Genomic DNA, 22,354 nt, shown 5'->3' with positions numbered 1-22,354 from the left:
CGGTTTCCACGTGCTGATTAGAGTTACAGTTAAATCAACGTCAGGCGCAGCGTCGCCGTGTTCATGTAGAGAAACTCTGATGGTTAGTTTGTGGTTACGCTGCAGCTCCGATGCAGAGCTGCGAACAAATAAAACTGCACACAAATAGTCACACGTGATTGGTTGACGGCATTAGTACTTGGTCATCAGCTTTAAAGTTGAGTTAATTCAGCTCGTCGTTGGAAACCTCTACCATTACCCATCTATCATCTATGATAAAAGATAATAAATAAATAAAGTGTAAAATCGAGGACTTGGTGCTAAGGACCGCCACCCGTAACCACGGTAACTCTCCGCCTCCCTCTCCTTGTGCTCTGTGTAACTAAACAAAGTTACAAATTCGCGATGCTGTGATAATCACAAGCTGTGCTCCTCAACTCAACCCTGCCTTTCATTGGCTGTTTGCTTGCTTATCACCCCCCCCCCACCCCCTTGTTCTTTCGAAGACTTGTTTATATAAAAACATTGAAAGTGGGTTAACTGGAAAGGCATCAAGGAGATTTTTTGAGTACAATTGCTTTAAACATAAAGAGAAGGGAAAAAAGACTTTTGATATTCAGAGAGAGAATCTAGCAGTGTGGAAGGGCATTAATCATTTACAAAGTTTGATTGTTTTCCAGAGGAGAAGAAACATACACCAAGGCCCAGGATAGTTTGTTTTTGTTATATTTAAAAAGATAGCGCAGCTTATTTGGCCAAATTGGAAATCCGCGGCTCCCATGCGATTAGTATAGCAGCAGTTTCATATTTCGCCTCCTCTGCCGTTCGCTCATTCCCCTCCACTCACCGGCTCCTTGCTTCGCCGATCTCTCAGTACTTGCCCAGTGGCAATATACAACTGCTCATTCTTGCACAATGAGAGGGAGAGAGAGAGAGAGAGGGTTCACAGATGAAAGGGGACAATGATTCTTCTTCTTGGCTGCCATGATAAAACAAAAACACACTTTAAGGGAATAATTCTGCTTCATCAATTAAATATCAAACTAGTGGCTTCTCCAGAAAAAGAGCGAAGGAGAGATGAAGCTATCACCTCTGTTCTCTGGGGCTTCTTTTCCAATCAACACTCAGACGGGAAGAAATGGACTCGTTAGCCTTCACAGAGATTTATTGATCGCCTCGTATTAGTCTTGTTAGGCTGGAAATTCATATGTTTAATTAGACGAGTGTTCTTCTACAGCTGTTTGTCTAATTGGTCCGAAAAAACAAAAAAACTAAAGAGAGGTGGTCCCCGAGGGCAGAGGCTCCCACGAAACCCTTTGATGCTGTTACAGTACAGAGGCCCTAAAACTCAAACAGATACTGGAGAGAAACCATCACGCTCGTCTTGAACAGGGACGCGACAGAGGCCGAGCTGTGTCACAGGCCGGCTTTCAGCGACCGAGCTCGTTAGGCCGTTCCACTTTTTGGATAAGCGGAGACACGGCGAGCTGTGAAAGGAGGCTTCCACTTTAAACATGTCCGGCTCAGGCTCATCGCACGCCGAAACAACGGGTTTCCAAACGGGGTGTCAGTCGCTGTTCCCACCTACAGCATCTACTGCTCTGCTCTCTCATTTATCTCAACCTCCGCTTTCCTCCACCCTCATGTGCTCGTTTCTTCTTTGTGACGACTTTAATTCTTTTTTAAAGTTGCACGCTGCCACAGTCACCACCTGTCCCCTCTTTCTGTCTCTGCCTCTGATAACGGGGAACACAAGATACCTACCACACTCAGGTTGACGGGCGTGAAGGGCTTTGGCACAGGCAGGTCATAGAGGGAGTTCAGCACGTCGTTCAAGTCGTTTTTCTAGAGGAGACAAACAAACAAGGAAAAGAGACGCGTGAATTTTATTCACTCGACTTGTTGATGTCACAAGTTACGTGTCAATCTCAAACACGGCGCTGCTGCAGACCACAGGGCCGTAGGGCTCCGCAACATCCGACCGACATACGTTTAACGAGAAACGGCGAGGTTAAAAGACGAGCCGCAGACGCTTATTATCTGTCGGCGTTGATTTACAGCCCGAGAGCGGGCTGTCAGTAATTAAGCCCCCACCCCTCGCTGCAAAGACAGAGGCCGCAGGAAGCCGGCAGAGAACTCGGTCTGACCACAGATCAGGCCTGAGACGATCCTTCCAGCACTTACGGCTCTTTGACAGGATCACCGTTCACACTCTCGGCCTCCTGCTGGAGAAACAAAAAGGAGGGACGACTGTTTGCTTCAACTTCCTCTCTGAGAACTTTGTTTTGGTTTTGTGTACGAGCCGCTGCTCGCGCCAGGAAATGAACGCGCGAGCGTTTGTGTGTGTGTGTGTGCGTGCATGAAGTGGAAAAGAAATAGAAGCAATAGACGGCAATATACAGTAAAGGGAAGGAGGGTTAAGGAGGGAGGGGTGCAATCGAACAGCCTCCTGTCATGAGAGCCTCAATGCTCACACGCATGGTCAGCAACACGGCCTGGGGAAACAGTTCATTTACCCCTCGCCTTAAACCCTCATCGCTCTTCTGTCTTCCCTCGTCTGTCAACATCTCCCTCTCGCCTGGAACGGACAGCGGGGTAAATAGAAACCAAATCATGCACACTAACACTTCAGTCACCCAGGATTTCCAGCTATCCTTCTGTCTCCGTCTTCCTCGCACAAACTGTCCTGATCTGCTTTTGCCCCACCCCCTCCTCTCTTCATATTAGATTATTCTGATGAACTGCAGGAGTTTGTGTGTCTGCCATTGTCTACTTTAGACAGACACTTTGTCCTGATCGCTGTTCTCAGAGGATCTTGGAAGAAGCAGTGACTACATGACAATTGAAAGTGATCCCAAAGCTCCCTCCCCTCCCTTCAGTCTAAACAGTGAAACATCACCTACACCCGCTGCACCAGGCGCTGCGCGTCTCCCCAGTTTGTTGCATATTTTACATTTCCCCTCCCTCTGCTAGTACAATGCAGCGAAAAGTCAGGGGAAAAGACTTTAGTGAAGTGTGTGTGTGTGTGTGTGTGTGTGTGTGTGTGAGTGTGTGTGTGTGTTTGTGAGAGTGTGTGTGTGTGTGTGAGAGAGAGTGTGTGTGTGTGTGTGTGAGAGTGTGTGTGTGTGTGTGGGTGTGTGAGTGTGTGTGTGTGTTTGTGAGAGTGTGAGTGTGTGTGAGAGTGTGTGTGTGTGTGTGTGTGTGTGTGTGTGTGTGTGTGTGTGTGTGTGTGTGTGTGTGTGTGTGTATTTTCTTGTTCTTAACGATTTGTATTCCAGTAAATCATCAGGAAAAACTTCCAGTGTCAGATCAGCGTTTGGTCTGTGAAATGTCAACACTGTTGCTGCTAACAACAGGAAGCGAGTCGAGCCCGAGACGGCTGCTCGCCAAAGACGACGCGCGAGAACACAATGCAGGAAAACATCTCGCCGCGGCGCCGTGTTTGCGTGTCTCTCAGGCAAATCCCACTACACCTTTCCTCATTTTGTTTTCCATTAGAGCACAAGTGTAAATAGTCGAGACACAGAAAAAGACCAGATTACCTGTTGTTTCGATAAGTAGTCTGCCAGGGTATTTAGAAGCTTGTAGTAGATTTCAAACCAGGGTAGGTAACTGCAAGAGTCAGAGAGGAACGTGTTAATGTGCAGCACGGGGAAAAGCTTTCATTCATTCAGTCATCAAACCGGGAGGTGACGAATCAAAGCAGGACGCGCACGTCGCTCCCCGGCAGACGTGTGCGTTGCACGAACGGCGTGACCTGAAGAGCACGCTGCATACAGGGCATGGACTCTGTCAGAGTCGTTACACTGAGGAGGAATTAAACGCTATCTCGTCCTTATTATGGCGTTCTTTCGTGCTTCGGGCCCTCGGCACTCCAAGAATTCCCACCATGTCTGCTCCTTAAATGAGGAAACAAAAACAATGGATTCTTTAGGAAGAAAGAAAAAGCACCACATGTGATGTGGAGGGATGCTATGGTTTACGAGCATGCTGCTCCCAGATGCACAGGCTTAACAAAAATGCCCCCCCCCTCCCCCCCGCTTCTTCTTATGCCTTTTGCATATTTAGAAGAAGAAAAAAAAGCTTTTCCTTATGTAATGAATGTAAAATAAATAAATTCATTAACAAGCTCAAAAATAATTTATACTGCAGTGTTTGTGTTCGAGCTAATCACCAAGTACACCCACCATAAGCTAAAAGCATCTGCAGCATGGCTTTCTTTACAAAGTTGACATTTTCTTGGCCAAGTCGACTCGTTTCTGGGTGGACGATGGCCAACATTTTCCTTTTGGCACCAAAGCTGCGAGGCCTCAGCGCGTTTAATGTTATGCAATCAAATACTAAAAACATGGTGTCCTATCAACTTATTGCATTTTTATTTCATTCAGGCTCTTAACATGCAGTTTTAAACACTGCATGTATAATGACTCTGAGTAAGGACCAGCACTGCCATTAAATAAACAGACTCCCATTAATGCTTCATTAACTCTCCTGAATTGCAGGGCTGGGAAAAAGAATTAGTGACCAAACGAGCCGGTCAATCAAACTTGGGCTGTTTTTTATTTCATTAGCAAATCGAGACGTATTAAAAGCCTTGGATTGGCCTCGTATTCCTAAAGGCAAAGTTTTGCGTCTCAGACGGTCGGCTGGAGGAAGAGGAGTTTGCAGGGCATGGGTCACTGGCTGCTCCGCAGACTGGAATTAACAGACAACTAGAAAACAATAAAGTGGACTTGATGCAAATTTTCAGATCGCATAAATCCGCGAGGGGCCAATGACGAGGAGAGGTGCAGCGAAGCGCACCAATCAGAGAGGCTGAGTGACCATTAGTCTGAAACAATCAGTCTCTTAACGCGACGATTTTGTGACATCTGCACAAAGATTTAGCGCAATCGGGTCACACTTGCTGTAGAGGCCCAATCAAACACGCGGATGTTAATTTGGTGACCGGATATCAACCTGAAGACCTATTTCTGCCACGTCAAAAGGCAAATATGTGCACGAGGGTCAGTTTACACAACTTCAGTCTGATATAAAGACCGAGAGAGAACAAAGGCCGGGCTTATCTGAGCCTCGTGTTTAAAAACCAGGCTTCTGGACATCAATCCTTCATTTTTCACCACAGACGTAAACGACTCACACTCGTTATGCTGCTGGTGCCGTAAATCTTCAGTTTTACAGAAAAGTGCATTATCACCGTGACGACAGCCAACCGCAAATTATCAATATTCCGGCAACAGGATGATTTTTCCCCCTTTATTCCAACGCAATCAAATGAATAAAACTTCAATGAGACACTGTTTTGCTCTCCCCCCCCTCTGCTTCCTGTATGGGCAAAGTGAAAGTCTGGAAAGCTCAGAGAGATACTCCTACTCGTCACAGTTCATTGCTCAGATCTGTTTGTGCTTCACAAATCCTCCGATAGAGACGGAGAGGCATCTATCATTGGAGTGCTCGGTGCGTGGGGGCCCCCGCAATCTCTCCTGCCATTTTAAACACGTCTTCCCAAAGTGCCATGCACTCAGAGAATGAACCGGTTAATCTGCGACCCACTCACAGCCTTCACAGCGCTCTTCATCCCAGACTCGGACCATCTAACAGAAGACAACACGCGCCTTTGGAGCTTTGTAATCGGAGCGTTGTGGACGCGCAGACGCAAAAATACAACCCAAGACTGAAAAAGAAACAAATTAGCCAAATTACTGCTGTAAGAGAGGTACTTATTAAACAGTTAAAAGCAACTTTGTTGCCCACCAAGGAGACCACAGGTTGCAACACAACTCCCCAGCAGCAGCAGCCGTCCCCTCGAAGCACAAACTACCTTAAAAAGCCTAAGACCCAATCACAAGGACCCTCTCCTGCTGCCATGCACCTCTGACAGGTCAGAGCAGTTTTAGCCCGGCGGTTTGAATGTCGGGGCTCATCGGTGTCGCGCGGCCTCTTTTCCTCCCATAAAGTACCTGTTGGGTGTTTAGCGTGACAGTTATTCCTGTTCCTGTAGATGGCTCTTAAATCTTATTTAACGCACAGGCACCTGTAATCGTAAGTCCTCTCACACTTTGTAGACGGCTCACTGGAAGACTGCCTTACACGACTCCTTTCTGGGGTCGAGGGTTAAGTACGGGGACGAGCGAACGCTAAACCAAAAGCAAGTCGAATCGATTCAGGAGCCTCAGCTGTGATATAAACTTTATTTTACTCTTTAATTACACGAAAAGCAGGCTTTGGTCACCCTGCTGGGGTGAAAACGGCAGAATTAAAAGTACACTGTGTGTGTGTGTGTGTGTGTGTGTGTGTGTGTGTGTGTGTGTGTGTGTGTGTGTGTGTGTGTGTGTGTGTGTGTGTGAGAGCCCTGCCTGGAGGAAGCCTGGTCTTTTTGGTCACGACTTCAGCGACGACACTACAAAGAGCCGTCCACATAAAACTGTCCTGCTCATTAAGACACTTCCTCCCGTAAGCAGAGGTGACAATTTTACTGTGCAGCACTCGCGCAATCACAAACTGTTTTAATGAGTCCTATTTTATATTTGGGACCTAGAAGAACAAATATGAACATGTCGGCCCGGGCCGCCGTCGACTTGTTTCACATTTGAAGAAAAAACTACTTTTATTATCTTAATTTTATTTTTTTCTTGAATCCCATCTGGTATTACTAACATCTTTACGAATCATAAACAAAGATAAAGTCGCGACCGAGGACCTTGAAGACGGGAACTTTATTTCCAAATTTCTTGCACACACTTTAATCCTTTTAAATATCCTCGCTCGTCGTGTCCTGGACGAGCGAGGATATTTAAGATGGAATAAAAGTAAAAAACTAAAAACATAACCGAGCTGCGCATTAACAATTTTAAATGAATTAAAAAAACAAAAAAAAACAACAACTTCCTATACATTATATTATTATAAATGAAGCGAGCCATGCAAACTACTCAGAATGCATAATGAATTTTATACATCATATGTCAAATGAATTAGCATGTCTAACTCAGCGAGAGGGACAGGGGAGCCTCTGCTAATTGGCAGCGAAGCTTCATGCATAATTATGGGCCAAGCGTCTTTGCTGTCGCACTGTGGCAGTAGCCGAATAACGAGGAGAAAAGAGAGGGAGAGACGGCGAGGGGGAGAGGGAGAGAGAGCAAGAGAGACAGAGAGGGAGGGAGAAAGAAAAACAAAGGCCATGGAAGATGGCCAGGAAGGGTGGGTGGTGTGGGGAAGAGGGACACTGTTCTTCACAGCAGCTCATCAGGGCAGCGACAAACCCGCGACTGTCCATCAACAGCCCCACACACACACACACACACACACACACACACACACACACACACACACACACACACACACACACACACACACACACACACAGGCGAGAGCAGCTTTACAATAACAGAAAAAGCCTTTGTCCTCGTCGTGCGGTTTGTTATTTGTTCGACTTCTTCATGAATTCATTAAAAATATCGTTCTTGTACTTTTCCCTCCTCAGCTCTATCCTCAGTCCACTCCACTGAGATCGTCACTGCAGTGGCTTCTTCTCCGTCATGGCAAAGTTAATTACATCTGTAAAAACACTGTGTCAACATGCAATTACATGGGAATTAAATGATAATAGTCTTTGCCGGAGCGCAATTATGCAAAGAAAATGCCTTTTTTTTTTCTTTTCGTGGGTTTGCTGTCCTCATTTATGTGCGCTGTGATAGGAGAAATCCACCTATGAAAATATCAAAAAGTGCTAAACTTTTGGATAATTATAGGCACATCAGTAACATATTTGTGTGGGCAGATGAGACTATAAAATTTGTTATTCTGGCATAGAGCAGCTCAGTGTGAAGTGTGAGAATGAATGAAAATGCTGCCTCAAAAAATCTGTGTTCACTTCAAAGATCGGCTAATTTTTTTTTCCTCTCCATCAAACTTGATAGATAAAAAATAAAAACAGTTCTGCAGCGATCCATAGAATTTATGATTTTTATTTAAAGAGGGCAGAGCAAGTCCGGGTTATCTGAACGAGTAAATAAAGACGGCAACTCACACATATTCTCTTTATTTTGATGTATTTGTGAAGAGCAGTTTTTAATAACCTCGCTGCTTATTTATGGAAATTGTGTTCGATGTTCCTTTAATAAAAATTAAAAAACCTGTAAAGATGCTTTAAAGGTTCAGGATTCATCTTAGTGAAATACAAATGTAGAAAACATTTTGGGAGGAATAAGACTACAGACACTTCACAGAGCGTGTGTTACCTGAGCAGACATATGCAGACCCGGCAGCCTTGGGTGAGTCGGCAGAAACCAAACCTCTGCTTGCTGTCGATGTCCGTCAGCACAAAGGTGAAATTCTGCCCCACCTGACTCTGGGAGACCCTGGGCGACAAAACGAGGGACACGTGCTGTGCACGCTCACAAAAACCTCACAAGTGTTTAAAACGAAAACACACACATTTAAGAAGCAGCACAACAAAACACAATTAGATGTAACTGGCCCAGAAAGAAGGCCTCATTCAAAAAGGAAAACTCCCCACGAGCTAAATCTCCAGTCAAGCTCCAAATCTGATGTCACATATTTCGAGTATGACTGGTACAAAAGAAAAAAACAGTGAAAAGCTTTTCCAACCCCGAGGTAAATTCCAGTAAAGCTCAGTACACGCCTTCAACACTAGATGGCAGCAGCTCAGCTTCAGTAAAAATACCAAGGAGCCCTCCCTCCCTCTCTCTCCTTTCTGTCTTTAAAAATGGGAGTTTTTACCGTGTCACTTACTAAAAATAAGAGCTGTGCTGCTCTCAGGCTGCTGATCTGATTGGACCTACAGTCCGTACAGAAACACGCTCACTTATATTCTCAACTTTGGCCACATTTGCACTTACAGGAAATCTCACTAACCACAACTGCATCGTGTGGGCCTGTCGCTGATGACCTCATCAGCAGCATCACTAATAAAACCTGTGGCTTCATCATTAATATGACGATCGCAGCATTCATTTCTTGGTTTGTTTTTCTTGCTTTTTAGTTTTTAAGCCGGTGAGCTGGCGTGGACGTCATCGTGGTATGTGCAGAGGACGTGTGCTTCAGGTGAAAGTGAGCTGCGCTGCTCAAATAAAACGAGGAATCGTACCTTTCCACGTCAAAGGGAAAGCAGAACTTTGGTATCGTCTGAAGGACCTCCTGCAAAAACAGAACAGAGTAGAAGGCACATCTTTAGACGCGCACACACACAGTCGTCACTGATGAAACCCATTAAAATCGTGTTTCCATATGAAAGTCTCCGGGGCTTCCGCTAAACGAGTGCTATCAACTGGCTGAACAAAATGGGGATTAATGTTGAATGTTACTGATAGCAATCTGACAAAATCTCCACATCCCAAACACTGCAGCCTGAATGCACTTAATCCAAACGAATGGGCAATATAAAGCACTTCATTTGGCAGAACAGAGAGGAGTTCCCCCTTTTTCCCTCTCGCTGTCTTTTAGAGGGACGGCGAGGGATCCTCCATCCACAGCTTGAATAATTAGCAGTTAATAAGTTCATCGATTATCAGGTGCCAACGGGAGATAAAAGGACGAGAAAGGAAAGAAAGAAGAGAGGAGAAAGAGAGGGTGGTGGTGGTGGAGGGGGAGTGGGGGGGGACACGAAGGCTATGGTAGCAGATTGTAGTGACAATAGGCTAAGCAGCTCTGTGGGGTTAAGAAGTAGGAAGGGGGTTACAAGCCTTCAGGGCTTTACCTCCAAACACCTCCCTTGTGACTTAGGGGAGTGTGGAGGGGGTGGGTGGGGCGGGGGCACCTTTCCACCAGCGGCATATGGATTTAGACAGAGAGCAGGAACAGAGCGGCGCACCATATGGGTGAGCCACTCCAGACCGGCCACAGAGCCGCCGAGCGTCCCCGCTCTGCCTGCTAACCTGGCGCCAGGTCGCTCTCTCGGCTTCGGCCAGATTCTGCCAGGCTCTGAGGCTGATCCCGGGGACTGGGTGGCCCTCTGCTATGCTCTGGCCTCTCTTGCCGTCTCCCCCTCGCTCCCTTTCTTTTGCTTGCCAGGACAGGTTGGGTATCTGTGCTTCTGCAGGGAGCAGTCGCTGACCCCCCCCATCAAAACTTAAACTTGCCACCTGGCACAGCACAAACACTCCCACAGCTACAATGAGCTGAACGGGCGTGCGTTTTGAGAGGACGACGTACGTGAGCGGCTGCTTCCAGGGTGGTTAAGACTCCACATTTGTGTATTTGTGTGTGTGTGTGTGTGTGTGTGTGTGTGTGTGTGTGTGTGTGTGTGTGTGTGTGTGTTTAACTGTGCTATATGTTTGTATTTGCCCACATATGGAGGATGAGGGGAGGGGCTGAGGGCGAGGCACGGTGGGTGGGAAGTGGTTGTTTTTACTCATCAGGATCTGTGATAAAATCGAGAACTCAGCAAAGACGAAGGGCTCAGTGGCAGTGAGGTCTGTGTGTGTGTGTGTGTGTGTGTGTGTGTGTGTGCGCGCACGTGTACATACGTGTGTACGCACACGTGCGTTACCGTCTCTGGGTGTGCGCGGCTGTAAAACTGTCACACACATCAGAGCTGCCATCGCTGTATGTGCTTGCTGCTATTATTAACCACTAACGTACGCACACCAATATGTTGCAGAGAGCCCTCCCAGGCGCACCGCATATGGCACACACAGCCAAACAGACACACACACGCGGGCAAAGACACACACGTTCTCCTGCAAATAAAAACATTCCACTTGCCAGATTTCTGAGCCGTCGCAGCCCCGCCCACACCAGGTATCTGTGTTTGAGTGGCAGCTGAGGGGTTGCTGCGACTCTGATCTCACGCAGGACCACGAGGAAGTGATGCGTCTGTGCGTGTGTGATATGACATAAAAGCAGCAGGCATGTTCTCGCTCCCTCTATCTTTATATATATCCATCTCTCTCTCATATATATATTCATTAAGTCTCAGACAGCATGGAGACACTGCTGCTGTCTTTAGCATTTACACCGAGTGGACAGCCGAGGATTGTGCGGCACATCCTGAAATATGGTTTCTGATGTCAGAGAAGAAGTCGTCTCTCCTTTTTCAATCATACATGTATTTTAACATTCATCTGTTGTTTTCCAATAATTGATTTGCTCTTTATTCCAACCACAGTTTGTCATGAGGTGGCAGCAGTTTGCACACAGTCCAAATCCGAAAGATTTTCTGGTTAGAAGAAAAAGATTTGGGAATGTTTGTTGTGCTCATTAAAATAAGAGCGTAGCTGCTCGCTTTAGCCGACAGTCAGTGAATTGGTGCACGTCCATTCAGGCTTCAGTTCGATACGCCGGTGTAACTCTGACTCGTTAGCACCGATGGTCACTTCTGTCAATGACACCATCACGTCCCTCGTGCAGAAAGTATTAAATATAGAAACATTTTTTGATAAGTGTCCCTTTAAACTGTCATTTAGGTAACTGTGGTAACCATAGCCACAGATTTCTGCCTCCATCTGCAAACAAAGTAAATGGATGTTTTCTTCATGAAAACTGTCATGTTAAATATTAGGGGCGGGACTTTCGAACATCTTTTGCTTTTAAGGCTCATTTTGTGTGAAATTTTTTATTTATGTTTGTTTTGTTGAAATCGTTTGAAACAGACGAGGAATCGGTGTCCCCACTGTAGAGGATATTCTGCAGATTTCACTATCAGAAGTCTTCACTTGGACAGTCTAGCTGGCTGGGAACCAAAAGAAATAAGAGGAGGAAAATGCACCGTGTGCGTGCGAGTGTGTGTGTTTGAATCGACCCTTTATGCCGAGCCCAACAGTGTTGCTGTTCCAATATTTCTTTCTGTTTTAACCAAAGAAATCGACTGCTTGTATGTGATTTTCAGCTCGCAATCTTCCTTTGCCTCATCTGTCAGTCTGTATTTCTTCTTCCTACATCATACCTGCATTACAGGGAACTAAGGCATCTGCAGCTCTCTCACCATGACTGGGCCCTATACCACAGGGATATCTAAACACCAACGGCACAAAGGGGATGTTCTGCCACAGTTTCTTAGTACACTAAGCACACACGTGCGCAACCGCACACACATGTAGACACCCCCACTTGCCATTTTCCCAAGACAAAAGAAAAAGAGGCAGCTAATATATTTGCAGCTTTGCGAGAGGGGGAGGCGGGTGTGAGGGAAGAATCTGCTGCTAGGCTGGGCTTGGCAGACACTGCTGTGTGTGTCTGTGTGTGTGTCTGTGTGTGTGTCTGTGTGCGCTGTTTATCGTGAGTGGAGACAGGGGTATCACTCAGTGAGACAGAATGCTCTGGGTTCCCCCAGCGGACGAGCGCGCTATCACTGCACCACAACACTACAACAGCGCGCAGCAGCACTGTGCAGCTTTGCACTGCAGCCCCACAGAACAGCGCGGTACAGGAGGGAAGAGCAACAAACTTTGAGAGCAGGGCGACACTCTTACATTTCTACTTTAAAAAAAACAGACCTAAACTTCTCTTTTATTCCAGCTCTACCCTAATTTCTTTAGAAGTAATTGTAGCTATATATGGCTGAGCAAAACACTGGGGGCTGAGAGGTTTGATGTGGAACAGATCACAATGTGTGGGCCTGGCTGTCACACACACACACACACACACACACACACCTGTGCACCTTCTTCTTCTGGGCGGTTGCTAAAAAGGGGGGCGGGGTTTTCAGGATCACAGCGAGGAAAGAAAAATGCAGACTACATGCTAAAGTCAGCGTCGGCCACGTGTTTCGTTTCGAGCGTGAACTTCATGAGTAACATTCACTTTCCCATATTCTTGCACACAGACGGAGGCAGACAAGCACAAGTGTTGTAGAGAAATGTGGATGAAGGCAGAGAAGGAATGAGGGTGGAGGAGAAAAGGAAGGAGTCAGAGGGAGAGAGTGACAAAGTGAATGTCAGAAGGAAGGAAGAGGTGGAGGAGGATGGATGCAACAGCACAGGGAGGCGAGGAAAGAAAGGAGGGAATGAGAAGCAGCTTGCAGTTCATGGCCCTCTCCCTATGCAGCGAAGACTCCTCCCTGGGGGTAGGATGGGGGGGGCTCAGGACTTTAAGCCCCTGCCCTGCTTTATATTCCCCTGGCTACTGCAGCCAGATCAATGCTGCTAGCTACCCGTCTCAGTCAGCCTGGCTCAGCAGGCCCTAGAGCCTTCTAGACAGAGAGCAGCTTTAGGAGGAATGGAGACTGGTGGCAGGCAAATTTGTAAATGTAACACAGATATACTTATATTAGAATCAGACCCTAAAGCATTAAATCGCAGGGCTTTCTTTGTGTGTGTGCGTGTTAGCCCATTACTGCAATTCAGACACACTTTACATTACTGTCAGCTGTTTTCAAAGCATGCTGGACCGTTTTAGTCTTTCACTGTATAAATTCACCACGTGGTGTCCGCTTCTACTTTTTTATTTTCTTGGTCAAAGTTAAGTTATCGTTTCCTGGTAATGCAATTAGAAGTGCAGACTGATTTGAAAAGTCTGCGCTGTATTACTAAAGAAAAACAAAATAACTCAAAAATAATGCGGACAAGATGTTCGCTGTGAGCGATTACCTCACCAGAGTCAGGCCTTTACAGTAAGAGTTTAACCACATGGACATCGATTAAAGCTGGGAAGACGTGCTCGAAAACGCTTCACATCTGTGCGTCGCTATGACGACACAGCTACAGAAGTGCGAAACACGCTCGGTGCGTCGGTCAGCTAATGTGTACGAGTCAACAAACCAGTCGTGAGTTACTCCAACAGGCTAACAACGTCGGCGCTGAGTATGCAAACGCACACTATTAGCATCCTAAAAGGTACGGAGCCACAAAATACTGAAACTGCAATCAAGTAAATCTGAACTACTATCATGAAGCTACATGTTTACCTCTAAAAACCTGTAAAACGGAAATATGCTAATGAATTATTTGTCAGGAAAACTCATTTTAGGCAAATTAAAGCAAAAAAAGGCAGAATCTGAATCTTTAGGAGCCTTCGTACACAGTGTGACACCAACGTCTCAAAAAGCAAAATCCACAATCTCTTAACTGTAATAGATTCTTAAAATGACCCAAGTGGGTCGTCTTCCTCAACGAGATGCATGAACGGGCCTGCTTTAGGTCACTTCCTGTGAATCTTTCATAAGTGCAAGAAAACAGTTTTTTGCAAGGTTATCTCGTGTGTCAAACACGCGCTATAAGACCACAGCGCTTTGCAGCAGGTAGGGACTCGGGTCATCCAGCCGGCCCTCAGCAGTCTAATGAAATAGTCAGCAGGGCTGCTAACACATCAGTGCTGGAAAGCACAGTATCTAAACTCACCCTTCCTTCACCTCTTCCTCTCGCACTCTCTTGCGCCCTCTCCATCACCTCCTCTTTTCCTTCCATCCCCCCCAGCCTCCGTCCTCTTTCACCTCCCTTCTAAACCCCCCTGTCGTCATCTTCGATTGCCCCCTTCCTGCATACCCCACCTCTTCCTCGCCCTCACCGAAACCCCTCGTCCCCTCTTTCGCCCCCCTTTTCCCAATTAGTCTGTCTGTGTGCAGCTACCCAGCCGATCTCTGCCCATCCTGCCGGTGCTGGTTCGCTCACCCGGCCCCTCTGGCGAACATGACAAAGAGAGATCCTCAGTATTCAAACAGACACGCTGCTTTCAAATGCCGAATGGCAGGGTCGACCTGGGTGCAGCTTTAAGCAAAATATTCAAATTCTCAGCCTTTCTTTTTTAAGAATTTGCATGGATATGCATTCATTTGCAACGTGTAAAGGCACAAGGACAGCTGAGCCTTGGTTTGAGAGAGAGAGGAAAAAATAAATAATGCAGAATAAAAATGTGTGATTGTATGAAGCCTTGATAGGGGACAGCAGTGGATTTGAAACTGTTGCAGCCGCCAAGCGACTGGCGACCCGACGACTGCCGTCAGAGAGCAGGTCTGTGATCTAACTGTAAACAGCAAACTTCCTGAACAATTTCCTGTTTGTTCAATGAACTCCAAACTGCACCAGATACTGAAGCTTACAGGAGACTTTACTGAGACAGAAGCACAGAGAGGAGGAGACACGTAAACCCAGCCTTCGTTTGTCCAAACCAAACTAGACCCAATCAAAATTCTTGATTTTTGTGGCCTCCCGCACAAACACCTTGTATGCACTGTTCAATCAATTTTCTAAACCAATAGATTGAGAAAAGGAACGAAAGATTAATCTACTGTCAAATTATAGACTACATCATATTAATGCAGTCCTTTACAAGTATCAAGCAATCAATACAAGTAACTTTTTCCAATAATGGCTACCGAGCCACTCCATCTTCCTGAATGATTCAATTGTTTTCTAGGCAGAAGATAAAAACTGTGGTGGTCGCTGTAAAGTGTCGTCTCAGGCAGCTCGTGTCCAAGAACTCAGCGCCGAAAGGAAAAATGGAAAAGTGTTAATCAAGTTACAGAAAGAGGACGCCCTTTGACCTTTAAGTTCGGCGTCCATGAACGAGTCTATGCTGGGGCTCAATGTCACAAATGCATTTCCTTATCTGAGGGAGTTTCATGTCACGATTCCAAGATGTCTCCGCTTACATTTTCCAGGCAGCTCATCAGATTGGAGATGCCCGATGCAAACACATGTAGAGGGGAATTTTTCAGCAGATGTAGAGCACGGACAAGACAAAGAAGAGGACTGAAATGACAGGGAGACGGGGGAGATGCCAGATTTAGCGATGGAATAAAAAAACTAAAAAATGAGAGAGAAGAGCGAGGAGACGAGCAGAAGAACAATGGGCAGAGGCAGAGCTTCCTCTGGCCGCTGCAGACCTCAGACCCTGCAGAGATTCCTTTCATTAGGCTTTAATAGTATGCTGCCGGCTTGCCATTCTGACCTGCACTCTGTGCCGGTAATAAGAACGGCCTTCAGAGCCGGACCAAAGCAACAGAGCTGCTTGAGAATAGTGGGGGAAGTGGGATGGGGAGGCGGTGGGGAGAGAGGTGGAGGGGCACATGAGCCTATAAAGTGCACTTTCAAATTGACACGGGGGCGTTACATTTTCACATTCTTGCTCGCTCTGCCCCGGCTGATTGGAGAGGGAGATGGAGGGAAGAAGGAGTTTTGCCCTTCTGGATTTTTTTTCTAATTCCCTCTACGAGTTCCTGTTCCCAGTGACCCCCTCTGGTGCGGCGCGTCTCGACTGAAGGAGGTTATTTTTGATTAACAACATCCCCATGTTGTCAGAGCCACAGCTCAGATGGTGCTAAAGCTGGCAGACTGATCCTGCGGCCTTTTAAAGCACCTACCAACACCTGACAGTCGCATTTACCTATTCCTACTATATGTGAATTTGCCACCTCTACAGCCGGAGACACGCTTTGGGGTTGTGTCAGGAAGGGCGTCCGGCACAAAACTCGTCCAAATCAAACAGTGAAGCTACCTGCTGTGGAGACCCTCTGCAGTAAACAAGCAGCCCAAAGTACCATAGCAAGAATTAAAAAAAGGCCGAGCACCCCTCGACTACAAACGTGACGTCACTTTGCATCCACGAGCAGAATGTCCTCGGTAAGATCCAACAAGGGGAGGAAACCGTTTCTCTGATTGCTTTTCTACACTTTTAGGACACAACACACACGCAGGATGAATTCAGTTATAAGTCAGTAATAATAAAACACATGACACCCCCTTAACCGCCGTCTGTCCAACCCCCAAACTCGCTCCATGGCCAACAGCTGTAAATGAGTCACCTCCAATTTTAAAGCACTCTACTGGGGTCAGTACATGGCACCTACTGTATTACACCAATTTATTTTCAGTTTATTCCTCAATGGGTGCATTTATGTTACGGGGGGGGGGGGGGGCTATTGCTCGGAGAGCGGCGTCAACAATAACACTGCACATTATTCCAGTGCTAATACCTTGTCCTGCTGATGTCCTGTCTACATATCACAGATGGGCTCAGACAGGGGAGAGCAGCAGTATTATGCCTCTGCTGAGATCTTCCACTGAATATATAACCACGTGATGGGGAGTGAGACATCTCCCCCTAACACACACACACACACACACACACACACACACACACACACACACACACACACACACACACACACACACACACACACACACACACACACACAGAGTTTTGGGCCAAGAGAGCTGCATATGCCCCAAACATACAAGCATGGGTTTCATTAATGAAGTGCCAGGAGGAGAGGGAGAGGGATATAGAGAGACAGCATATGTGTGTGTGTGTGTGTGCGCGTGTGTGTGTGTGTGTGCGTGTGTGTGTGCGTGTGTGTGTGTGTGCACTGAGCAGCCGGGGGGGGATTTCCTTCTTTAAGCTTTCAACTCCCACCGGGCTTAGCTCGACTGTATGAACCCTGATGTGGGCCTGCCTCTAACACATGGCGTCACACACTCTCGACACACACGCGCACACACACACACGCACGGACTAACACACAAACAGAATGTATACACTGAAGCTCAGCAGGGGAGCAGTAGTGCAACACCGGCTCCTAAACATTTGGCGGTGGACGTCTCATTGACAGATGTACAAGGAATCTAGCAGAGAGGGTCGGGGCATCGCTGCGTCCTCCTCTTCCTCCTTCTCCTCTCCATCCTTCTCTCCCTTTACACCCTATTCATTTGTCATTTTTGCCATTTCTGTCTCTGACTGGTGGCTGCTGGTTGTGCCTTGTATGGGGTAGTTAAGGGAAGAAAAAAAAAAGCATGCCCAATTAAGCCACATTGCTGTGCGTGTGATAGCTCTCCTGGCAACAGCGGTATGCAGTTCGGGTGAGCCCGTCGTCTACAACCATTAAAAAGAGGCTTTCCTGGTTGACAGGAGCAACCTGTTTGCAAGTGTAAAGCATTCGTTTCCTCATCTGTGAGTTCGGCCATAACACACAAAGAGTTAGCAGATGAGCAGATGAGAATCTGAGGGTCTCTTTGAAGCCAGTTTGCATACGTTCAAGCTGGGAACTCATCGGCTGCAGTCGGCAGACTCTGGAGATTACGGCCGGTATTTGGGGACTTCTGGGTAGCCAGGCCAAGACTTCCTGTTTCAAGAGGAGGTCACAGGTTTACGACCGCAGATAAATTTATCATCAGACGATAGCAAGCACCAGACATCCATGGATGTTCATTTCTGAGCTAAAAGAGAAAAAATGACTCGTTTCTGCCTAAATTTAGTCGGGAGGTGAAAGGATGCTGTTGAAAAGTGGAGGGCTTCAAGTTTAATGGCAGCACAACCAATTACTGTCTGAAAATTATCACTGTGATTATTATAGCTGAGTATATGTACATGAGCTGGTTCGCATGGGTCTCGTTCTTTTGACTGTCCAGAGTCTGTCTGGCTGCGACTCTGCTGGGACTCTGAGGAGCATCCTTTCAGTGTTCAAACACATTTAATGGCATCTTTTTCTAGAAGTCCTAAAAGAAAAGCCGTAAACTTTTTATCCAACGTTGTGTTGACAGCAGGCAAAAATCGGCTTTTTGGCGTCTCTTCAAAAACAACCAAAGCTCGTCCAGACACGGCAGCTCAACACAAAATGCGACGACGGAGATTCATGTGCAGAACCTGTTTGGAGATAGCAGCACGTTACCCTGAACAAAGACCTCCGATGACCCGTGCAGCAGGAGGTGGAAGGATGTTTTTGCTAAAACTCTCCCAGTTCCCCGTTTCTAAATTTCTGTTCCCTCGCCGTGGCCACGTGTGCAACAGCTGCCTCCAGCACAGCTTCCCGGCTTGCACGTATAAAATGGAGGAATATAATAAACCTACTAGTTTGTTCTTCCTAAAGTGAATTCAGATAATGTACAGATTAACTGCATACATCTGTGTATGTAGCTGAATCCACTACTCTTCACTTGCAGGTTGGGAAACAGCCAACAGTTCTTTCCTACCGATTTCTCTTCGCCAGTCATTCGCCGATATCGGAGAGATGTGAGCAACGGGGCGTGAAAACACTTCCCCTGCTCTCCTTTTCCCTCTCTACTACTCTTCTTCTCCCAGGAAGGCAGCCCAGAGGTCAGTGCAATCAAGACCCATGAGCAACAAAGGGCCCCTAGTTAGGCGTCCAGCTCAGTGCCTGAGCCAAAGGCCAGCTTAGTGGGGCGAGACTGTCCATTAGGCAAGACCCTGGAACACCCGAGGGATGTGAGGTGAAAAGGGTTAGAAGGAAGAATAAAAACAGTATCAACCCAGTCGCACACACACACATATTCTCAAAGACATACACAGATCATATGAGGCCTTGTTTGACACTGCTGTCAGGGTGCAGTGAAGGGGAAAGACAAGGCCCTGTGACACGCTGAGCAACACACACACACACACACACACACACACACACACACACACACACACACACACACACACACACACACACACACACACACACACACACACACACACACACACACACACACCTCCATACGTGTAAACCCAAAGAAGGTAATAATTCCCATGTTTTTACAGACTTTCACAACAGTGTCTCACAGGTTTGCGAGCTGACCATGTGATCTACAACAGTGCCTCCAACCTCCGTCGCCGTCTTCTCCTTTTACACTGATCTAATTCAAACTTTCCTGTTATTATATCCATCTGTTCTCCTACTGCTTTTCTATTTTGCTCCACTGGGCATCAACCGACAGCAACGCATCATCGTCTTGAAGCATGTCTGGGCCCTGCCTTCGCACACCCACAAGGACTCCTTCACCACCGCTCTCGCCCACTTTATCCTCTTCTCCTTGGGGTCAACCCTCAGTTCCCTCAGGGCTGAAGTCACCAATCATGTCCACCGGTTCCTACGCTTTACCTCCATCCCTCAGACCGCTGCTGTCTCACCAATCCAATCGACCTCCCTTTCCCTGCCTCCCCCACCCAGGGCCAAGTCCACAGAACTGTGGCCACCAATCACGGCGTGTCAGGCAGCCGGTCCTGATGGAGCACGGTGTCAGAGCAACGCTGAAAGCTGCCGAGGATGAAGCCTCGAGAGACCGCTGCCTCTCTTCGCTCTTTTTCTTCCTCTGTCTGTCCCTCCCCTTCTTCCTGTCTGGCTGATGACTCGGCGAGCTTTCCAGCAGAGACAGATATACAGGACTGTGTGACGGGGAAACACGTCAAGTTTAGCCTGAAGTCATGACATCTCAGTGACAACAGTGGTCACAATTAAAGAACCACAAAGACAATAGCTCTATAAGGCTTTCCATGTCAGGGTGAAAATAACCCAGTCATCTTTACACTGGGATGAACAACAACATTACAGTTTACACTCTCATTAATATTAAATTAAATCATTGCAAATGCAGAAGCAGTGTGTAGTACTGTACACTTTCTGTATCGACTGTATCAGGCAGACATGTTTGTGAATAATCTTTAGCTGACTGAGGTTTGTGGGCATTTGCCCTCATTTCAGTTTGAGTGTCCTCGCAGCACTTTCATCTTTCTTCCCCGTCTCAGCCGTTCGGTCGTAGATCTGCTGCTGTGCTCGCCGTTATTTCCTGTTTTATGACCCAATTTTAGGCCATACTTTAACTGTCTTTAATACAAAGAGGTTCATGGTCAACTCAACGACTCCAACATGCCCAGATCACCTCCTCTCCTCACACCACCGTGCTCGACGATTGGTGCGAGGTGCTGGTCTGCCGTAAGGTTGGGAGATTGGACGAATATATCGACAATCGGCGATAGGCCGAGCCCTTCGCCCATCGTTTGTGAGTAAGTTTGCTATTAAGGTTGGTTGAAGCTAAGAGAAGCAGTCAACGGAAAAAATAACAGCGCTGTTTTAACATCTCCAGCTACAAGCAAAAGCAGCGATTCATTTACTGAAACTCATAACAGAAAGAAAGAACGGCAGCAGCCGGTGTTCAGAAAACCCCCAAAACATTTTATTTAAATTAAAAAAACAGAATGGAGAGGAGGGAAACAAGAAATACACGATTAAACAAAAAAGTGGTCTCTTCCAGCACACGTTAAAAAAAATCTCTGATGTAAAGTTCAGCCTTTTGTGTGATTTGGCACATTTAAAAAAAAAAAGAAAGAAAAAAAATCCAAAAAGTAGCTGCATTATAAATCTCATCTCTCTCGTCGACATTAATCCTGAAACAAAGAAGAAGAGAAGGTAAAATATTCCCTCCAAACAAAGCTTAGAAATTCTAAATGCGCAAATCAGCCCATCAGGTTACGTTGCTCCGCCCATTAAAAAGTCGCCTATCATCGGTTATTTATGGAAGCCTGCTTCCACCACTAAAAAGTAAAAAACAAATCCATAACTCAAAATTCTGAGTTATTTTCTCGAAATTTCGAGTTATAGATACTTTTTTTTTGGCAGAAACGGGCTTCCATAGGTTATCGGACTGACGATTGTTGGTTGGAAAATTTTTATATATCGCCAAACCGTAATATGCCGTGTTTGGTTCATGCCAAACGTAGAGGCGTATCATGACCAAACGTCAACCTTGGACATCCATCCTTCGATCGGATGAAATTTTGCAAACCTGAGCTGTGAATCCACACAAAGACACAGCAGGCCTGTACCGAGGAAACAAAGCGCATTTTAACTTAAAACTGCATGGCAGCAAAAGAAACGCACACAGTGAAGAGGAAAAGTGGATTACTATCATTTCTCCACAGAATACGTCCCAGAATGCATTTAATAAAAACGTGATTTCTACATAGCGATGTATCAAAGCACAGATATTTCCTTAAAATCGAATTTGAACCGCAGCCTTGGCATAAATGAAAAACAGCATGTTTTACAGTCAACTCGATGCAGTTTGTAGCAGGAAGATCAAAGCTTCCTTATTACAGTAAAATGTGTGGAATAGCCACGGAGAGTTAACATCAACCTTAATAGTTAAAAGAAGGCCTTGCAGTAAAAACTATTCATAATTCAATATTTCCTTTATTTCTCTCTTGATATTATGCTGAACCCAGAGTGGATGAAAAAAAAAGATACTGCGTGTGTATAATTTGCAATTTCATGCAACAGTGGCTCATGAGGGGAAATATGAGAGAAGGATTGTGGAAACATGAAGGCTGATGAACCAGAGGGGAGCGTAAGGAGAGGACGGACAGATCTGTGTGCAGAGATGGAGATGATGTGACAGTCGCAACAAGACAGAAAAGAACATCATTACAAACACAAGATAAGACCACTCAGGAAATCGACTCAGCCGTGGATTTCCTGAGAGTAACAACAACTAGTTTCAGTTGCCACAATCATCTTCAGCAGGTATGAAACAGCCCGACACAAACCTTTAAGCATACGTGCAAATATCTATTATTAGTGAAAAAGGAAAACAATTCTCTTGATATCAAATGGTATGGATAACAGAAACACTCCCACTGGGGGGATGCTGGGTCAATTTGGATTTCTGTTTCGAAGTTACTAAAAATAAATCTGATTTTTCCAACC

At 46.3% G+C, this 22,354-nt stretch overlaps 1 protein-coding gene across 5 annotated transcripts in view; it reads right to left on the bottom strand.

The window, feature by feature from the left end:
* The window catches only part of dennd1b (DENN/MADD domain containing 1B), a 93,047-nt gene that overhangs the window by 47,303 nt on the left and 23,390 nt on the right, over window positions 1-22,354 (bottom strand). For 3 of the 5 annotated variants that reach the window (XM_082510652.1, XM_082510650.1, XM_082510653.1), the window contains exons 4-7: window positions 9,089-9,138; window positions 8,220-8,339; window positions 3,522-3,591; window positions 1,744-1,824 (exon numbers count right to left, since the gene is read on the bottom strand). In XM_082510652.1, coding sequence (XP_082366778.1) covers window positions 1,744-1,824; window positions 3,522-3,591; window positions 8,220-8,339; window positions 9,089-9,138 — 321 coding nt within the window. Of the gene's footprint in view, window positions 1-826; window positions 887-1,743; window positions 1,825-3,521; window positions 3,592-8,219; window positions 8,340-9,088; window positions 9,139-22,354 lie in introns of all 5 variants that reach the window. The other 2 variants (XM_082510651.1, XM_082510649.1) reach the window with 1 other exon arrangement.

This window comes from Aulonocara stuartgranti (assembly GCF_965226115.1).
Source record: "Aulonocara stuartgranti genome assembly, chromosome: 17".
In the NCBI taxonomy this organism is placed as follows: domain Eukaryota; kingdom Metazoa; phylum Chordata; class Actinopteri; order Cichliformes; family Cichlidae; genus Aulonocara; species Aulonocara stuartgranti.
This window is presented reverse-complemented; position numbering and strand designations above follow the sequence as displayed.